This window comes from Pseudopodoces humilis, chromosome 19, assembly GCF_049639895.1.
Source record: "Pseudopodoces humilis isolate 2021_Gansu_Grassland_sample_001 chromosome 19, ASM4963989v1, whole genome shotgun sequence".
NCBI lineage: Eukaryota > Metazoa > Chordata > Aves > Passeriformes > Paridae > Pseudopodoces > Pseudopodoces humilis.
Genome location: NC_142218.1, coordinates 12953263 through 12973308, shown reverse-complemented (window position 1 = coordinate 12973308; position 20046 = coordinate 12953263). Strand labels below are relative to the sequence as shown.

At 46.7% G+C, this 20046-nt stretch overlaps 2 protein-coding genes across 2 annotated transcripts; one reads left to right on the top strand and one right to left on the bottom strand.

Annotated features, from left to right (window-relative positions):
- Positions 1 to 1015: 1015 nt before the first annotated feature.
- Positions 1016 to 9572, bottom strand: CYP24A1 (cytochrome P450 family 24 subfamily A member 1). Its single transcript, XM_088064606.1, has 12 exons — positions 9384 to 9572; positions 9051 to 9241; positions 8761 to 8854; positions 8018 to 8114; positions 6830 to 6921; positions 6128 to 6239; positions 4636 to 4781; positions 4009 to 4175; positions 3743 to 3821; positions 3157 to 3351; positions 2965 to 3076; positions 1016 to 2100 (listed from the first exon to the last, which is right to left on the bottom strand). The coding sequence occupies exons 1-12, from the start codon at positions 9570 to 9572 to the stop codon at positions 2087 to 2089; spliced, it is 1488 nt and encodes a 495-aa protein (XP_087920732.1). The 3' UTR covers positions 1016 to 2086.
- Positions 9573 to 16869: 7297 nt separating this feature from the next.
- PFDN4 (prefoldin subunit 4) lies at positions 16870 to 19351 on the top strand. The gene is made up of 4 exons (XM_005524862.3): positions 16870 to 17084; positions 18001 to 18108; positions 18551 to 18694; positions 18957 to 19351. The coding sequence occupies exons 1-4, from the start codon at positions 17061 to 17063 to the stop codon at positions 19086 to 19088; spliced, it is 408 nt and encodes a 135-aa protein (XP_005524919.2). The 5' UTR covers positions 16870 to 17060; the 3' UTR covers positions 19089 to 19351.
- Positions 19352 to 20046: the final 695 nt, after the last annotated feature.

The window sequence follows — 20046 nt, the reverse complement described above, 5'->3', positions numbered from 1 at the left end:
GAAATACGAGGGGAAAGAAAGCTCTGCTGGTTTCTGGATGTGGAAGTCTGGCTTGGTCATTCATTATCTGTGTAGTTTGATAATTACCTATTTCCTAAGTAAATTGCTTTGGACACTTACTTGGAGGTAGGAGATTAATGAAGTTCTTTGCAAACTTCAGGAACCTGAAAAAGCTCCAAAGATTCCGGAACTCAATTTTCCAGGTCAGTGGTTATTGGACCCTTGGTCACCCAGCAGAGAGCAGAGATTTGTACCTGATCTCACAGAGAATCAATCAAAACCTCCCTCACAGCAACACCCGGCTGCAGCTCTGAGTCCACTACATTTAAATAGCAAAAATCCTGATCGGTCCAGTAAATATCAGGCTGTGATTTAGTGCCCAGGAGCAATCGAGGGTTTCGAAAGAGCTGATAACGAGGCTGCCAAGGTCAGTTCAGCAGATAACACCGCTGTGCTCCGGCTGCCTCTGGAAGTTCGATCATCAGAGCACTGTGAGCAGCCAGAGATGCCCAGAATTGAACAAACTCTTTCTCTTAGTGCTCGTGCCGTATTGGCACAGCTCCACTGGCTCTAATATGGGTTTATAATGCTGTGAAGAGGGGCTTGGTGTGGGTTTTTGTCCCAGGATTTTGGGTAGAGCCCTCACACAAACCTCGCTGGGGACTGATATCCCATGCTCTTTGCTCTCAGTGGCACCCTCACCCCGCCAGGAAGGGTGGCATTTCTTAAATATGCATAATTTCTTCTGATTCTGAAAAAATTCAAGCTATTTTCATCCTTCCTTCCTCAGAACTTTCTATGGATTTGATCTTGTCCTAATGGCTGAGAAATGTCCCAATCCCAGCCCTGGGATGTCCATGGCAGGCAGAGAAAAGGATGCAGAAGCCTCTTTTGTAAAGCTGCAAAGACTTTAAAATAAATAATGGAAGACTAATTCTAGGGAAGAAAAAATAGAACTCTTTATTTTCTTACAAAACTGCCTAGAAATATTCAGATAATGCACAAACTGTTTTATACATTGTTACAGGGATGCATTTACATGTCTGAGTGTAACAGAGGAGAACAAATGAAAAACAAGAGACCAACAAATACTAAGAACTTGCATCATTTCAGCATGTAAAAAAAAAAATAAATTCAGGATTATATATAGAGATAAAGCTGTACTTGAAACTGCAAAAGTGTAAAATCAGTGACCATAACAGCCAAAATCCAGTATTGCATGCAGGGCAATTTAAACCTTTGGATATTGCAGTCTCCACGAGAAACAGACCCCTTGGAAATGTTTAGGGTCCTCATTTCCTGTGGAATTGTTCTTGGAAACACAATTTTATGTTATTAATCTCGTGTCACTATCCTGTTAGGATAATCTTCATTCCGCAGAGGCAGAACCCATAGGATTCCAGTGGCTCCACATTTCTGGATCAGGCCTTTTCGTGCAGTGAAAGGCCACTAAGTTTTTACAATAAAAGTGGGATAGAATGGGCTGTGCAGGAGCTGGAGGGATGGAAATCCATGGGGAAGAACAGAGGGTGTGTCAGGCACAAGCTTGGAACTGTCAGAGCAAAGCACTCAATCCTGTCAGGTGCATTTGTCCCGATTTCCCTCCTATCCAGGCAGTGAAGAATGCCAAGGAAATGTATTTCTTTAATTAGCCCAGTTTTCCAACCCTGTTTTTAGCCTTTTTCCAGACTCCCAACTCCCTTCTCCTGGCACTGCTAATTTGGGAAGTCTGAGGCCGTTTCCCCTCCCTCAAGCTCTCCCACTCTGAGCTACCAGGGCCATTCCAGCCGGGACTGGTCCCCAACTGGAGGCAGCTCTCCCCAAACTGGGCTGTCCAGCAACCCCCAGGGCTCCTCATCCTGCACTAAATCCCTGGATTGCCACAGCTCTATGAAAGCACTTGGTATTTTTCTCTCCTTTTGAGCACATTTTCCCAATAAAACAGTCTGGGAGCTTTTCCTGGTGCTATTCCAGGCTCAGCAGTTGTTCAGGGGATGTGGTGCCGTTCTTCCCTGGCTGCTGGAGCCTCCAGAGCTTTGACTCCCACTGTCTCCCTTTTAGAAGCAGGCAGCAGCAGGGCTGTCCTTTATTTTTTGCAACCTGTATTGAACAAAAAAACGAACCTTTATAGTGATTATATCAAAGCAAAGAGCGCTGAGCAAACTTCAGTTAAAGAAGTGAATATTCAGATTATACTGGGAGATGCTGGCTGGCAAAAAAAAAAAAATAATAAAAAAATCTTCCCCGGTATTGAAATGTCCTTGATTTCTAATTGGAGGATTTAATTCTAGATCAGAGACTTGTTTTCTCAATTTAGGTTTTTGCACAAGTAAATTATTTTGTTAGTTGTTTGCATAAACTTGTGAGAGGGAAAATCCTACATTCAAAATATAGAAGTTGCAATGCTGCATGACCATTTACAAATAGGTTTTTCTTTGTCCTGCCTCAAATGAAGTTTTGTTATCTAAATTCTCAGTGAGAAGTTCCTTCACAAAGGTATCTTTTATTTAATCTGCAAATTGATATTCAAGATCAAATGCTCTTTTCCAGGAATTATCTTCTGGGAATGCAGTGGAGAAGTTCTAACAAAACACTGGCTGTTATTTCCTGCAGCAGTGGGCATATGTTCATTCCCCCCTTTTTGATCTGCATCATGCAGAGAAAATGTGGGTATAAAATCAAAAAATGTGGGTATAAAATTGAAAAATGTGGGTATAAATTTATAACAAAATGTGGATATAAAATTAACTCCAGAGCCATGAACTGTACAAAACACAGGATATTTCCTGTTAAAATACTGAATTGGGGCAGCACTTAATTTGTTAAAATAAAGAATGAGGCTGGTGTGGCAGTGTGAGAATGAGGAGCAGACAAACAGCTGCTCTCTCCCAGTCCCATTGGTTGGAAAGCCCCAGAGCAGGTCCCCAGAGAGGCTGCAGTGAGCAGCAGAGCCCCAGCACAAACCTGCTCGTGGCTGGAAGGCGATGGGCAGCGCCCGGCTGGGGATGAGGATTCCCGAGTGCAGCGTCTCCACCGCCTCCTGGTCCGTGGCCACAATCCTGTATTTACGGATCAGCTGGAATGAAACATTCCCATCAGGATCTGGCCAGCTGGAGGAGAGAAACCCCCCCAGGATTCCCTTTTTGGGGGGCTCACCCAGCAGAGGGCCAGGTGCAGCTGCAGCTCCGCCACGCGGCGCCCCACGCACATCCTCTTCCCCATGCCGAAGGGGACGTGCGAGAAGGGATGGATGGAGCCCCTCTGGAGCCAGCGCTCGGGCCTGAACTCAGCCCAGCCCCTGAAATACTCCTCACTGCAGCCCAGGGCATGGCTGTTGATCATCAGCACCGTCTGCAGCAGAGAAAGAGAGAGAATCACCGAGGGAATCGGCTCCGAGATGGAAAAACATGGCGCAGCAGCTTCCCCAGGAGAGGTGATGGAATTCCCGAAAAATTAAATGGAACATGGAAAAGGTCGTGGTTTCCTCAGAGAATCATGGGAAAATTTGGGGAGGAAAAAAATTGGAATAAAATTGTTTCAGGCAAATATTTCTGTCCAAGAGCAGCACAGGCAGGTGTGGGTTTGTGTTTATGGGAGACCTTGGGGTGAATCCCTTATTCCTTGTCCTGGGGCTGGCACTTTGGCAATGTCAGTTTGAAATTGAAACATGAGCAGCTTCTGTGGTTTAAAGGGCAGTTCATAAATGGAAAAACATCCCAGTAAACTGAATTAATTGACTTACCCCTTTGGGCAGGACGTAATTTCCCAGAACCATTTCTGTGTCGATGGTGCGAGTGGTGAAAGGCACTGATGGACTTAACCTGCAGGGAAAGAGAACAATGGGTGAAATTCCCAGCAATTTTCCTTCTTTTATCTCTCATTTTCCCCCTCAAACAGCAAGATGAAGAGAATTCTGTGTGCTGGATAATTCTGGACAGTTTTCTCCCTTGTACAAGGAAGCTGGGAAAAAACTCGGTGATTGTTTTGCAAGTTATTTGGGAATTTTACCTCATGGATTCTTTCAGACAGGCTTTTAGGTAAGGCATATTCCTCAGGCTCTCAGCATTTGGGCTCTTCTGAGCATCCAAAACTCTCTGGATTTCCTGGAAAAGCTTCTGCTGGACATGTGGATTGCGGGAAAGGTTGTACAGAGCCCACAGCAGACTGTTGGCTGTCTGGAACAAAGCAAAAAGAAAGGTTGAGTCCTCCTTTTGTAGGGACAGAAGGAAGAAGTTGCCCAAAGTTCAAAGCAACATTTATGGCTGGGCACAGCTTTATGGAATTTTGACAGCCTGGTGGATTATGAGCAGTCCCAGTTGTCCTCCAGAATTAAAAACCAAGGGATTTCAGGTAAAAAAAACCCAGGGACTTCAGGTAAAAAAAAAAACAAACAGGGAGTTCAGGTAAAAAAAAACAAACCCAGGGATTCCAGGTAAAAATCCATTTCCACTTGGGCCACTGAGGCAACTTTAGGATTAACTCACTTCCAGGTGTGCCAGTGGTTGGATTGTGGAAGGAAGGGGGGAACTGGGATGATTTGAGACCCTTGGAAAATCAGTTTTACCATCTCCACACAGGGATCTGGAGCTAAGGAGGGAACTGGGAGGAACCAAACCCTTGGAAAATGAGCTTTACCGTCTCCACTCCAGCGATCTGCAGCTCCGCGATGGCAGCGTACAGCTCCTTCCTGGACAGCTGTCCCCCCGAGTAGATGTCACACAGAAAATCCTCCTGGGGGTTGGCCGAGTGCTTCTGCAGCCGGCAGTCGATGGAGTGCTTGGCTGAGGAGGGCAGGATTAATGGGAAAATCCCTCAAAATCCCATAAAAACAACAGCAAACCCGCGTTCCTCAGGCGGGATTTGAAAGAAGCGCCAAGCCGTGCTCTGTTTCCAAGCAGTGGGTAAATAATGAATGCATTTATGGGGAATAAAGAATGGTATTTGCACTTTTCAAACAAAAAAAAACTCGGTCTCAAAAATCACTTTTCAACAGAGGAGCTCTGTGAACTCTTAGGAATTCTAGTCTCTTAAATTAGGGAGGAAATGGGTGACACGTTGAGGGAAATATTCAGCAAGCAAACATGAGCGTGTAAAATTTATTACCTGGGGTTTTCAAAGGGGATCAAGGTGTTAAAAAATCAAAGGGATTTAGCACCCAGAACCCCCAAGGGGAAATGTAAACTTTGGATTTACCAGGGGAAGGCACAAAGAGATGCCAAATTTCAACATGCTGGGGTTTTTAAAATAAAAATAAACAGATATTGCTCGTGAGCATCCCAGCTGTTAAAACCAGTTCCTGTAGGGAATAATTCATTTTAAGTGAAGGTGTCAAACTGGTTTTTCTGAGCAAAGCTGGTTTAAAGTGTCTTTCCCAAAGCTCATAAACTAAGAAACAATAAAATAAGTGAGTGTGTGGCTGACAGGATGAAAAGGCTTGGGACTCAAATACCCAAGGGAAATATCTCAGTGTTACAACCTTTCAAAAAAATCTCTTTCTCAACTTTTAGTTATGCCTCTCACTGTTTAAATCAATGACATTTAAAAATATTAAAAATACAAATTTAACTTCACATCTGAAATTAGAGTAATTTTTAAACTTGGAAGGTCAACACATTTTAAATAGTCAAAATATGTCATCAAAAAGTCAAACTGCACCTTGTTATTTTAATTACTTCTGGTTTTAAGATTTCCAGCTATGTTGCAGGTTGCTCAGAAAAGCTATAACTTCTTTTTCAGCAGACAGGTTTTTGTTGCATGTACAGTTCTTGTTTCTCAAGAAAATGAGTCTTTGAGGGAAGTCCCTTTTCGTTCATACCCTCACCTTTAAAGGGATTATGCATTTTTAATTTACTTTTATGATAGTTTAAAGTGGTGCCATGACACTGCTGGCTCTCAGAATCCTGGGATTTCCCTGGGAATTGAATATTGCCCCACAAGCTGGGTGTTAGTCACTGCAAACTGCTCCCACGTGGGAATAAATCCGTGTTTAGGTACGGCAAAGATGTTTTAATCCGTGCTGAAGGCGAGCATTAACAGCAGCACAGGACAGCAGCAAGTGTGAACAAACCAGTTCCAGCAAGGAGACAGAGATTAAAGGAAAGGAGATCAATTTGGGTTAAATAATGACCTGTTTTAAATATATCATCCCATGCTTTGGTGTGAGCTTGCCAGACTTTGGTGTTGAGCCCCTTGTGCAGCTCCACTGGGGTCACCATCATCATCCCGAAAGTGGCCATCATCTGTGGGGGGAAAGAGGTGGGGAAACTTCTCTTTAATCTCTTTGGTCCATCTACTTGCAATCCCTGAACAATACGAGGCTGGAAAGCAGGGAGAAGTTTTCAGGGAGGCGGAATTCTGGTGGATTTCCCATCCAGAGAGGACGGTGTCAGTCTAACTAGGGCGTATCCAGGTAAAAACTAGGGACAGCCAGGAGCTTCCTCAGTAGGGAATGCATCCTATTTATGCTAGGCACCTGCTGAGAGCGGGACAAGGTGTTTTTGGGCAGGGCTGAGTCAGTGAGGCAGGTTTGTACCCCAGGGCAGCCGTGCCTGTGGGAATGACTAACCCAGCCCCACCCTGCAGGGCTGCAGCACAGGAGAGGAGCAGAGTCACCAGCCAAGCTGATTCTCCTTCCAGGATTGCCCTGATGGCCACTCAGCATTTCCCTGTCAGGCATTCCAGAAGGGAGGCAGGAGGTCGGGATTAGCTGGGCACCTTTGGGACACAGGAGCCGGAGCTGCTTTCCCCAGCTGACTCCTCTACACTGCTGCCTCTCATTAACACCAGGGGTAAAAAACCCACCACAGCCCCAGGAGAGACTCCTCCATACCGTTTTTACAGCCTTGATGAAGTTCAGACTTTCTTCTTCTACGTCCTGCTGCAGGAGGCCAAACCTCTTCCCATACAACACCAGGCAGATACCTGTTGTTAGGCAATATTATAATTACATTTATAAACAAAAGGAGCGTGGGATGCATCGTTTAGCGGCAAGGAATGGCTTGGATGAGCCTTCTGAAAATGTTCTTTGATACAGACCTGTCAGAGCAGCACTTGTAAAACACCTCCTGCTTGTCTGGAGGGTTTCCAGGGCCCTTACAGCAATATTTCTGCACAAATTAGGATTGCCACTGATCCCCTCACAAGCAGCAGAACTGGATATTTGGCTCATTTTTGGTGACTTTACTGAAGAAAATTGAGTGGCAGGAGAAGAGGGCCTGAAGAGCCACTCACCAGAGCACTGCCTGCTCCTCCCCACAGCCACAAACCTCTTGTAGATGCTGGCAGCACCCCACACTCCACCACTTTCCATTTGTCTCTTTTTCCCCTCTTTCTTTTCAAGCTGTCATTTCCTATTTCTCCCGTTCCAAAAGCAGCCATCACCACTGCCAGTGGAAAAAAAACAAAAACACTTTGAGGAGCTCAGTCCAGGGGCTCTGAGAGGAGCCAGCCCAGAGCACACAGGTCTGGCAGGGCTGGTGCAGCCACTACACCCAAACCATCCCCTTTTATTGGGAATCACTGAGCCACTTTCCACCCTGTGCCATTCCTGGCAGATTCCTCAGTGTGCTCTGAAAGGTTTCTAAGGATGAGGCTCTGTCTTGGTAACTCATTCCAGCCCTTCTCAATCCCAGTGTAAACATTGGAAATGGGTTTTTCCAATCTTTACCTACAGCCAACACCCTGTTATTGGAATAGTTCATTGATCCTGCACTGTGATAATTAAATATCAGATGGGCATAAAGGGCTGTGTGTTATCTGATCCCACCCCAGATAAATTAATTATAAACCCCCCCAGTTTTTTTGATTTCAAAATCATTGGAATGTTTGAATTTTTATAAACCATGCAGAAATTTTGTGCTGGTGAATTTTGCACTGACAATCCTTGGCTGTTCTGCAACCCCTTCCATGATATTATAGCTGAGAGTTTGGAAATAATCAGCCAACACATTAATTTCTGATCATATTTTAACTGCAATGCCCTGGCAGGTGTACCACACTCAGGCAAAATCCCACTCACTTTCAAAAGACCATTTGTTGAATTCTGAATAGACATCTTCCATTTGTCCATTGTGGTCACAGATTTCATCTATTCTGTACATAAAGTCCTCCAGGACCTAAATGGTGGAGAGAGAAGAGAGAAAAGAAGGGAATAAAATGATATCAACTAATAAAAATCCAGTGTAATTTAGAATTTCAGCTGCCTTTTAAGCAGATAACAATCTTGCATGAGAGGAATCCTTTTGTTCCCTGTTCTTTGAACAAGATTCAACTTCCCCCTGTGTGAACAAATGCTTGGATTTGACACAACTCTCGTGCTTTGATGAGCTGTGCTTCCCTCACAGGGATGAAATCCTTCACTCTGGGACAGCGCTGGGGTTTCACAACTGAGGATTAAGGTGTTTATCTCAGATGCTCCCTCAGGAGCACAGAGGTTAAGGACAGAGGTGTTCCCTAAGGGGAGGAGCAGAAGAATGAAGGGGTAAAGGCAAAAACTACTGAACACAGGAAAAGCTGTTTGCAGGAGCCTCTATCCTCATGGAATAATCCTGTTTTTATGTGAAGACAGACTCGGCTCCAGGTTTCTGTGTGGTCCCAGACCCTGGCAATCAGTCTGTGCTTGTTATTCCCTTGATCTCGGTCTGAACTCGTGGTTTTATCACCGTGGAGCAAATAAAGCTATCCAGATAAACCGGACCTGCTTTAATTCCCCGGGTTTCCAGGGGAGCGGGGAGAGAGAAAGGATTTCTCAGAGCACGGTACCTCATTGATGGTCGTATCCAGTTTCACAACTTCCCCGGGCTTCATTAATTTCTTCTGAAAGGCGCTTCTTACCCTCTGCCAGTCCTTTCCCTCCCTGGATTGAGACAACGACAGCGAGGTTGGAGAGTTTATTCTGCAAACAGAAGAAACCCAAACCCGCAGGGTGCGCGCTGCTGATGCTCCATCGCACCGCCGGGGGCTCCTCGGGGCGGGGATGAGGGCAGCCCGGGACCCCCGCACCCGCTCCCCCTGCAGCCCCGGACTGCCGGGATGCTGCGGGTACCACTCACAGGATGAGCAGCCCGTAGCCCTCGTCGCGATAGTCGCGATAGGCTTTCCAGGGCTTGATCTCCAGGCGCTGGGGGCAGGCGCTCTCGCGGCGGTACAGAGCCTCCAGCAGGCAGGGCGCAGCGATGTGCACCGAGTCGAAAGCGCCCAGCTTCATGCGGAAAATCTTCCCGAACCTCCGGTGGTACTGAGCCTGGCGAGCGGGGAAAAAACCCCGTGAGCGCGGGGCGCTGCCCGGCGCAGCATCCTCATCCCATCCCATCTTCATCCTCATCCCCATTCCCATCCCATCTTCATCCTCATCCCCATCCCCATTCCCATCCTCGCCGCCTCACCAGCGTCTCGTGCTGTCTCTTGAGCCCTCCCTTCCAGAGCACGTCGGGCAGGCTGCCCATGAGCGGCCAGCTGGGCGGCCCGGGCAGCGTCTCCGCCGGCCGCAGCGCGCTCAGCGAGGACGCGGCGCGGCCGCAGGTGCGGGCCGGGAGCCGGCGAAGGAGGAGGAGGAGGATGCTGCAGCCTCCCATGGCCACAGTGCCGGCCCCCGGGCTCGCACAGGTGCATTTATAGCAGCCCGAGGTGCTGGACTTTCATCCGCGCCAATGGGAGCCCTGGGTGGGGTGAGCTGGGGCGGCTGCCCCGGCCCTGCCCGCGGAGCCCGCGGGGCAGGCGGGTCATGAAAGGGTTCAGGAGAGGCAGGGAAGGCACCGAGCCAGCGCCTCACCCCGCTGGGATGGCAGGGATGGGACCCGAGGGGATGCGGGGATGAGATCCGCTGGGATCGCCGGGATGCAGGGATGAGACCCGCGGGGATGCGCGGATGGGACCCGCGGGGATGCGGGTATGGGACCCGCGGGGATGCGCGGATGGGACCCGCGGGGATGCGGAGATGGGACCCGCGGGGATGCGGAGATGGGACCCGCGGGGATGCGGAGATGGGACCCGCGGGGATGCGGGGATGGGACCCGCGGGGATGCGCGGATGGGACCCGCGGGGATGCGCGGATGGGACCCGCGGGGATGCGGGGATGGGACCCGCGGGGATGCGGAGATGGGACCCGCGGGGATGCGCGGATGCACTGCCCCGTTCCCGGGAGGAAGGGACCCAGCGGTGGCCACATCGCGGGCAGCGGCTCCGCTCCTCGCCTGGCGTTCGTGCGAGCGGTCTCGTAGCTCTTTTCTTTTTTTAAATTCGTGTTTTAGAGTCCGAGCACCCGCGGTGTTCACCCCGCACAGCGCAGGTGGCAGAGTACTTCAGTTTTCCAGCAGCATTTGCACTTTAAAAAGACGGAACAAGAAAAGTGCATGGAGTTGAGGAACAAGAAGCTGTGGGGTGTGAACTGCCCTTACCCTCTCCGGCTGAGTAACCAGAAAAGGTCATGTGGGCATCAGCGGAGAAGGCAAAATTCCCTTCACTGTGGGTGTTGTTAGCCATTAAATCCGGACAAAAATGATTGAATCCTTTGTTTTAGTCAGAAACTGCACAGAAATGCTCAAAGAATGCAAAGAGAAAGCAGGAGAGGAGCAAGAACAGGTAAAGGAGGGAAGGTGCGGGAAGGTGCGGGAAGAGAAGAGAAGAGAAGAGAAGAGAAGAGAAGAGAAGAGAAGAGAAGAGAAGAGAAGAGAAGAGAAGAGAAGAGAAGAGAAGAGAAGAGAAGAGAAGAGAAGAGAAGAGAAGAGAAGAGAAGAGAAGAGAAGAGAAGAGAAGAGAAGAGAAGAGAAGAGAAGAGAAGAGAAGAGAAGAGAAATAATAAATTGGATCCTGCTGCAAGACAGAGCTGTAATCCAGAGGATTTCCAGGAAAGACAGTTTGGCTACAATGGGGATTTGATTTTCTTGCACCCCACGCTACCTTTTCTCCTCTTTCCCAAGTGCCTTGGCTCTAACCCCCTTTATGTGAGGGATTATGTGAGGCAGAGTGTGCAGGCAATGGCTGTGCTGGACAGAGCACCATCAGAAGATGGATTTCACACATAAAGGCACATGTCTCAAAGTCAAATTAATAACAATAAAACGACCAGGGCAGCAGTGATCAGCAGAGAGAAAAGAGAATGTACACTGCAGAATTTTTCTGGGAGTTTTGTACATCCATCCCAAGTGATTTTCTGCAGTGGGATCATCCTCTGTGGGCCACAAGGTCAGAGCGCTTCCCAGGCAGGCTTTAAAGTTAAAGTTGGTTCAAAGGTTTGCATTTTTATTTTTTTTTTTGGGGGGGTGGAACAGCACAAATTGACATTCTGAGATTTGTTTGCTTTGAAGCAGTGCTGCTGAAACACATCTCACTGTCCCTGTAGGCAGTTCAGGCTCCATTCAGGGATAAGTTCTGAGAATCCAGACAAGAGGAGACAATTTGTGCACTCTGCCTACTTAAGGGCTGAAAATGAACTCATTTGAAGGGTCACAGCTTTGTGCCTGTGAAACGATGTCTTTGAAGAGTCTGGAACAGGCAAGTCAAGACTAAACTGGGCACAGGTCAATTTTCCCATGTTCTTCACAGCTACGGGGAGGAAACCACCCTGTTAATATGAAATCTTCTCTCTCTGAAGATGTTTTTAAATGACAGAATGGAAAAGGCTGTATTTAACCCCTGTGGCAGGGAAGTTGGTGTGCTGGGAGCTTGGAGCTGGGACAGATTCCTCAATTCCCGCTCCTGTGCACGTCCAAGGGCGTCTGCAGCCTCCCCTTCTTCCCTCCTTTCTAAGAGATCTCAAACCCAAGCTTTCATTTCCATTTGTGACCTTTAGAACATATCAAGGTTATCTCAAGAGAAAAGCAAGACCAGGTCAGTGTTCTTGAGCTGAATTTTGGGTGTATCCCTGCACCGAGGCACCTGAAAGGGGTCACTGCTGTCCCACAGATGTCCACCCACAAGAATTCCCATATTTTCCAATATAACAGCAAATGACAGCTGTGAGTGGAAAATGAAAAAACTTTTCACTTCTCCACTATGGCAAAGAGGATTTTTAGGTCAAAGACCAGGAAAGAGCTGAAGATCAAAACTAAAGAGCTGATTTTTCTATGCTTCTCTTTTGCTCTTGGTTTGATTTCTGCTGTCTTGGATGTCAGGAGAGAATATTCCTTGAAAAACCACGTGCCAGGGGGATGCTTCTGTGGAAGATCTGCTGTGCAGGTACACACAGCTCGTGCACACAACTGAATATTTAATTAGGAATGGTTTTAGAGGTGTTTTCTGAGCTGATTCAATTTCTAGTCCTATCTTTTGGGAAACAATTGTAACACATTTGAATAAAGCTTGGAAATCCCATTAAACTCAGATCTTCCTCTGGATTTAAGGCACTGAGGTGTGCTTGGGAAGCTCATTGAAAACAACACCTGAACTTCCAGATCAAAACCTTGGAGCTCGAGCAAAGCCACCTGAGTGATTTCTGTGTAGTTCACATCAAATACATCAAATATCACCAAAATAACTCCTTGGTGGGAAACAGCTTGGTGTTGGGAGTGGATTTCCATTCTTAATGCCTGTGACTCCAGGAGGTTTGCTCTGTGACATATTACACAATTCCTGTCTCCTTACCTCTGCTCTTTCTCCTGCTGGGGAAAAGCTTTTTGCTAATTTGGCTTTAGAATTTTTGTGAAATCTCTGAGTTTTCTAAATGAATGCAGAATGCTGAAGTGCCACAGGAGAATGAGAACATCAACAGGGAAGGCATTTCACAATGTGGGGAAGGCAAATTGATTGCAACTTGTGGCCTCTGGTTGTTATTGCAGGGTTTGCTCATGTTTGTTTATATGCTTTTAATTCTGTGTTAAGTCTTTTAATTCTCTTTCCAGCTGAGGATCTTTGAGTTTTGTAAATATTGATGGGAAAGAACAGTAATTCCCATTCTCCAGAAGAGAAACTGAAATGGCTTTGAAAACTGAGATCTCCAAGTTATTCACGTTCACCGTGAAATGAAGGCAAAAGAAAGCTTTATTCTATTTTTACTCAAATACCAGCTTTTAACACTAAGCTCCTCTTCTTATCTCACATTCTGGATTACTCCTCTCCAAGATGACCGTAGCAGTGTGAAGATAAAGCTGTTCAGTTTGCCAAAGAAAAGGCAGCAACAATGTTGGGTTTGGGTATTTGCTTATGCTTATCTCACAAAAATAAACATTTATTGTTCCTGTGCTGGCATGCTGCAAAGTCTCCACTGTGTGAACATAGAATTTCCTATTATTTTGCATTATACTGTGTTACCTTTCTAGAGTTTCACAGAAATTCGTATCTAAATTCCCCTGAAATTCCAAGCTGATGCTGAGGTCAGCACCTGGAATTCCTGCCAAGAGGTGAGGAATGTGGTTTAGGAGGTGAAGGTGGTGACAGAGCCCCGAGCCCCAGCTGCTGGTTGTGCCAATTTGGGTGAATTCCTGCTGGATGACACAGCCCAGCTCTGTCCCTGTGCTCAGAGAGGAGGTGATGGTTATTATCATCACCTTGCCCACAGTTACTGTGTGCTATTAATTCCTGCTCTCTACATTTCCAAAAAAATAGCCAATAAACTGGAGATTTTTAATGTTCTTTACTAATAAGGAGCACTGCTGTTTCATGCCAGGGCAGAGGGAAGGTGGAACAACTCTGTAACTCTGGAGTATTTTCTGCTGAAAGCTCTAATAAATATGGAAAAAGTACCACAAATCAGTTCTGTCAAACCCCACAGGGATGAGTTTGGACTTTAAGCAGTGGATTGCTGTGAGCTGAGTGCATTTGGCTCCCACTGTGTCCCTCAGAGCCACAAGAAAATATCCAAGCTCTGCCTGCCTGTGCCATTAGTCAGGCACGAGGAGGCACTGGGGCTGTGCTGAACTCAATCCCCTCTGGGCCAGGTCCTGGTTCCTCCTGTTCCTGCTTCTGCAGGGAGTAGAGCTGCTTCATCAGATAAAGCTCCTGAAATCCTGATTTCAGCTCAGGCCTCTCCTGGGCAGGGTTTGGTTTCAGGTCTGTGAGTGCTGAGCGCTGCCCCTGGGAAAATGAGGTTTGTGTTTGCTGCTCTGGGGGGTGAAGCACAAAGGAGCTCCTCTGATGTGGCCATGAGGAAAAATCTTCCAGACTTTTGTGGGTCTGCCAACACCTTCCCCATGCAAAGGACAGAAAAAAAACCCCCAACAAAACAAAACAAGAGATAAAAGAAGAAAAAGGAAGATTTGTACAGGTTAAAAAATGCTGAGTAACACCACAGACAAGGACATATTAATGAGAGACCTCTGAGAGTTTAGGACCTTCAGATTCAGGAGCAAAAAAATCTGTTGTGCTCTCAGGTGAGGGGATCCAGCATGGTGATGGTTGTGCAGGGATCACTGCTCCTCCTTAGCTGGATTTTTCAAGGAATACAAAGTGATTTTTGAAACCGGCACTGCCAGCGCTGCTCTTAGAAAGGGAATTATTTCTACCAGCATGGGTGTGACTGCAGGCCTCGCTTCAGGCAGTTTGGGAGCAGTTTTCATTGAAGATGGAGCACAAAAGTTAAAAAAAGGCAGGAATGATGCTGCAGCTTCAGGCCCCATTGAGAGATCCCCAGTACAGGCCACAAAAAGTTCTTGGAAAATGGAGATGTTCCACCACTAGGATTATTTATTGAACCAGGTGAATTGTGGAGTAAGGGAAATACAGGGTTTAATATTTTGGAGACTGGAATATTCCTTGTTGATGTCGAGAAGCCAGGTGAGGAAGGGCAGAGTGGCAGAGGCAGATTTTCCCTTTCCTTTGAAATAAAACCAGCACAAGGGACCAGAAGAGAATGATGGGATTATAAAACCCTGTGTTTACTCTGCTGCTCAGCAAGAGGAGTAAAGGTCTTTGAGGGTGCTCAGCCCCAGGGATTTCCCAGCAGAGGGGAATCTCCAGCTCCCATCTGAGGCACAAACAGCAGCAGGAACTCCCCTGGGCTGCTCGGGGCCAGCTGACACTGCAGAACCTCTGCCAAGCACGATGGGCAGAGCAGGGACAGCTTTCCCTCAGCAGGGATAAAGCTCATTGGGATGCAGAGTTGCATCCCTAATGAAATTTAATAACTAATGTTGGATAGATATGAATATGGAATGGTGAAATGGTAAGGTTGCTTTTGACTAACACAAGGTATTTTGAAAGAATGAGGGTAGAAAGGCAAGAAAAATCTGCCTTCATTCCCTCAGATTACAAAATAATAATAAAAAATTATCTTTGGGGGATTTGTCAAAAAACAATATAAATATATGAATAATTAGGAGCTGTCTCATTAAGATATTTTTTGGAAAAGATGAACACCCTTAGAAAAGGATTTTTATTTTCTTCCACCTCCATTCCTCCCACAATGTTGGTACAAGAAGGGCAGACACAAGGACCTGCATTCCACAGTAAGTCATCTAATACTGGGAATGTCATAGCACTGCCACCTCCTTTACAGTACTGGCACAACTGAAATGGGGCAAATTGGTGTGGTTTTTGCTCAGAGTGATCCCCTTCACCCAGGCTAAACCTGGAAAACCAACCTGGAAAACCACCTTAAATTCACAAACCGCGTTGATGTGTGGGGGTTTCCAGATCACCAAGGCCTCAGAAAGGTCTGCAGAACTTCAGGGAAAGGGGAGAAGAGTTTGGGAACTCCAAAAGTCTCACTGAGGCACCAAAAGCATGGGAATTCTCTTCCCCACTGGGCTGGATTGCAACAGGCTGGAGCAAGGAAGGAGAAAATGTGCAAAAAAGCACAGAGGAGATGTGAGATGCAGGGCAGGGCGTGGAAGGGATCCGAGCAAGGTGAAGCCAACCTCAGCAACAACACCAGGAACCAGAGCAAGAAGGAGCAAGTCCTTTTATGCAACTGGGAGAGAAACGAGGGCACCGGGTTCAGTGGGTTTCTCTTACTCCACGCTGGCTCTTCGCACTCGTGCGCTGTTTTCACTTTTATTTACATAAGAAAGGTCTGCAGTGAGTTACTCTTGGCAATGCTCACCCAACAGAGCTTGCCTGAGCATGTGGCAGAAAAAAGATTTATTTTCAAAGCCTTCAAGTCATCGAATTCTTGTGAAATCCACTCCTTTTCTCTTGAGGGAAATTGCACTGGCTCTGTGTATTTTGCAGTTAATCCAGCCAGGGAAATAACCATGGCTTAGGCTGTGTCCTTTCCTAGCAGGATCCTTAGGGAAGAGCAGGAGAATGGCCAGTGAGATGAGAGTTTGTTTTCTGGGGAAAAGAGAGGTTTAGAGCTAGGATTATGTTTCTATAGAAATTAATAATGAAGTGGTTCTCTGGAGAGAAATTCAGTGATTAACTTCTTCCTTCAGTGGGAAGGCAGGCATGATGATGATGATGATGCACCAAAATAAAATGTAACATCAGCCTGAGGGCCACCCCAAACATCTTCTACTATTCCACTTTTTTCTACTGGCTTGGAACAGGAGTTTTGCAATGAGCAGCCATCAGGAAATGAAAAAAAACCCCAAAAAACAGCCCAGAATAATTTTAATTCAGGCAATATTATAGAATTAATTATTACTTATTTATATTATTTATTAGTTATTATTTATTATTTACTATTTACTATTAAATATTAAATATTAAATAATGAATTGATATTAATTAATTATTAATTCCATTATCCCATCCCATCATCCCATCCATTCCATTCCATTCCATTCCATTCCATTCCATTCCATTCCATTCCATTCCATTCCATTCTCCCATTATCTCCCATTATATCCCATTATCCCCCATTATCCCGTGCATTATCCTCCATTATCCCATCGATTCCCGGCTCTTGGCGCCCCCTGGCGGTCCAGCTGCCCCAAAGGGGCGGTGCCGCCTCCCGCCCCTCCCGCCGGGCCGTACCAAGCGCCGCGGGGGTGCCCCCATCTCCATTCCGTGTCCTGAGGCCTCTCCGGTGCTGAGAGCGCTGCGAATAGGGATAATCCGCGCTTTGAACGGGGTTGCGGCCGTTTTCTGGAGTTTTTCCTCGATTTTCTTCTTTTTCCCATGCCCGCCGCTCCTCCTCTGCGCGGAGGGCGGGTGGCTCAGCCCTTCAGGGATGGTTCAGGGCCAACATGGCCGCCACCATGAAGAAGGCGGTGAGTGGGGGACGGCCCCGGGGAGATTTGGTCGTTTTGACCAGGATTTGGTCCCTTCCGGGCGGGGTCCGATCCCTCCCGAGGAGGCTCCAGCTCCTCCGCTGCCCCCGGGCCGCTGTGTCCCGCCCCTCGTGGCTCCGCAGCCGCGGGGCCGTGCCCGAGGCCGGCGCCGGGCCGGGCCCTGCCCAGAACGGCGCGGCCGCTGCTCGGAGCTGAGGGCTCCGGTACCGGGCTGTGGCACAGCGCTAGTCCTGCGGGCTTGGTGGCGTTGCGGAGTTTCCACAGGAGTCTCTGTCGTTCTAAACGAGAGCAGGGTCAGGGTGGATGTGAGGAAAAATGTATTTGCTGAGAGGGTGGTTAGTTATGTAATCATCACCATGGCTTGGGTTGGAAGGGAGCTTAAAATTCGTCTCATTCCATCATGCCACCCCCTGCTATGGGCAGGAACAGCTCCCACTGTCCCTCGTGCTCCAAGCCCTGTCCAGCCTGGCCTGGGACACTGCCAGGGATCCAGGAGCTGCCACAGCTGATCTGGGAATTCCATCCCAGCCCTTGCCCACCCTCCCAGGGAGGAATTCCTGCCCGATATCCCACCTAACCCTCCTCTCTGCCAGCTTGAAGCCATTCTGCTTCATTCACTAACTGCTGTTGTTCACAGTCCTCCAGAGAGAGCTCAGAGCAAGGTGTCCAGTTCATCCTTTGGCTTTAGGATGCCGTGGCTGGCCAGTGTTTTAATTGGATGTTACCCAGCTAAATGTGGGTATTTCTGATGTCCTTGAGGAGGCATTTTGAGAATGGGGCGCATCAGCAGAATGTGGTGGCTGTCAGACTATTTTCCAGACACTTTATAGCCTTGCAGCGAGACTCAAGTTAATGAAAGAACTGAAATCATCATTTTGGCCTCTCCTCCTCACAGGCTGCGGAAGATGTCAATGTCACTTTTGAAGATCAGCAGAAAATTAACAAGTTTGCAAGAAATACCAGCAGGATCACAGAGCTGAAAGAAGAAATAGAAGTGAAAAAGGTATACTTGCTTCAGATCTCGTGAACTTTTCGTTGGCCTGAATTAATTTTCAGCTGGAACACAGAAAATTAGCAGCAGTGAGTTAGTGTGAGTTTAGGTAATGCTTGGGTTCTGGTATGAGGTTTCTGATACTTTGGAAGTAGAGAATGGTAAAAGTAGATCAGATATTAGTGATGTTTAAATCTGCTGTATTTCTCTGCCTAGGCAGGTAATTATTCTGTTAATGAGAGATAATAATTATTAACTAGGAATTTCTAGTGGTAGAGTTCTCTTGAATTTAATACTGATGCTAAATTCCAGCTCTGGAACTGTTCCATAAGATACCCTGGTGGTGGGTGGGATTTTGTCCCCAAAATCCAGCCTGAGCTCCTTTTCCAGCTGTGGCCGTGTGTCCAATGAAATGCTTTACAGAGGGAGCCTTTTTCTGTGTCTTGGCAAACAGAAACAGCTTCAGAATCTGGAGGATGCCTGTGATGACATCATGCTGCTGGATGATGCTGATTCCCACCTGATTCCCTACCAGATCGGGGATGTGTTCATCAGTCATTCCCTGGAGGAGACACAGGAGATGCTGGAGGAGGCAAAGGTTTGTCTGGAGCTGCTGGGCTGCTGTGTGTGCTGGGCACTGGCAGGGGATGATCTCTGCATCCTTTGGAGCTTTCAGTCTAAAATTGATGTTGCATTTAGGATTTGTGTCACTCCAAGGTCACTCCAGCCAAAAATCCTGCAGCCAGACCTGGGAATAAATTGGAAAAGAGGCACCTCTTTGTTGGTTCTGTGTTGCCGACAAACCTGGCTCACTTTGTTGTACAGAATTGGTTGATTTTATTTTCTGTTTTCTTTTTCAGAGAAGTTTACAAGAGGAAATCGAAGCATTGGAATCCCGAGTGGAGTCGATCCAGGGAGTGTTGTCTGACCTCAAAGTTCAGCTCTATGCAAAGTTTGGAAATAACATAAATCTGGAGGCTGAGGACAGTTAAAGCTTTTTTAAACACAACACCCAACTTTTCCTTAGGTTATTAAATGTTTTGATAACAGTGCTGCAATTACATTTGAGAAAAGAAAATCTGTCCCTTTCTTTTTGTTGGTTTGGTTTTTTTTACTTTCCTGTAAAGTTCTGTATATTTAATGAGAACTTCCTTATTTTGGTTATTGCAGTTATTTATTTATTCAGGAAAACACAGACTTCAGATTGGAATATTTGCATTGTTTGTTAAGGCAATAAAGCCAGGCATGTATTGGAGTTTCCTGAGTCTTGTTTTCCACTCATGAAAAGGTTTAAAACAAATGGAAAGAGGGAATTTTGGAATGGCTGTTGGATAAAAGCTGTGTGCTACAGGGGACATGAAGAAGGAGTGATGCTGTTAAGGTGTTTTTAAGATCCCTCCTGGAGCTCCTAAATTCATCCTCTGTGTTTCACCCTTAGCTCAGGTGTCAGGAATTTGCCAAAGGACAAACAAAAGCTCTTTAAAGCTCACTTTGGTAGTAAAGAAAAGCTTTTGGAGCCCCCATATTCACTCATTTATTGCTTTGGTATTTGGGAATCCCAAAAAATGCTGCAAGTCACAGTGATGAGTCTTAATTTCTAAGTTTCCTGAACAGTTCCTAAATCCATATTTATGTAGCAAATTGATGTCAACAATTATTCATAGGTTTTGTTACAGTGTCAGCATCAATCGCTAACCTGTGCCTTCATCTCTAGGAGGACCTAAGTGTAATTTTTACAAGTCTTAATTGGCTTAATTTGTCTTTATAACCAAAGAAAATACAGAAGAGGGTTTTTTTTCCAGGTGAACACTGCTGGAGTTTGACCCATAACGAGGAGCACCCAGCAGATGGCATCAAAGCCCTGGGAATCCCAATTTCGGGAAGCCCATGGCAGGCAGGCAGTGCTGCTTGCAGTGAGGAAGCTTTGGCTGCAGGGACCCTGGGGGCTTT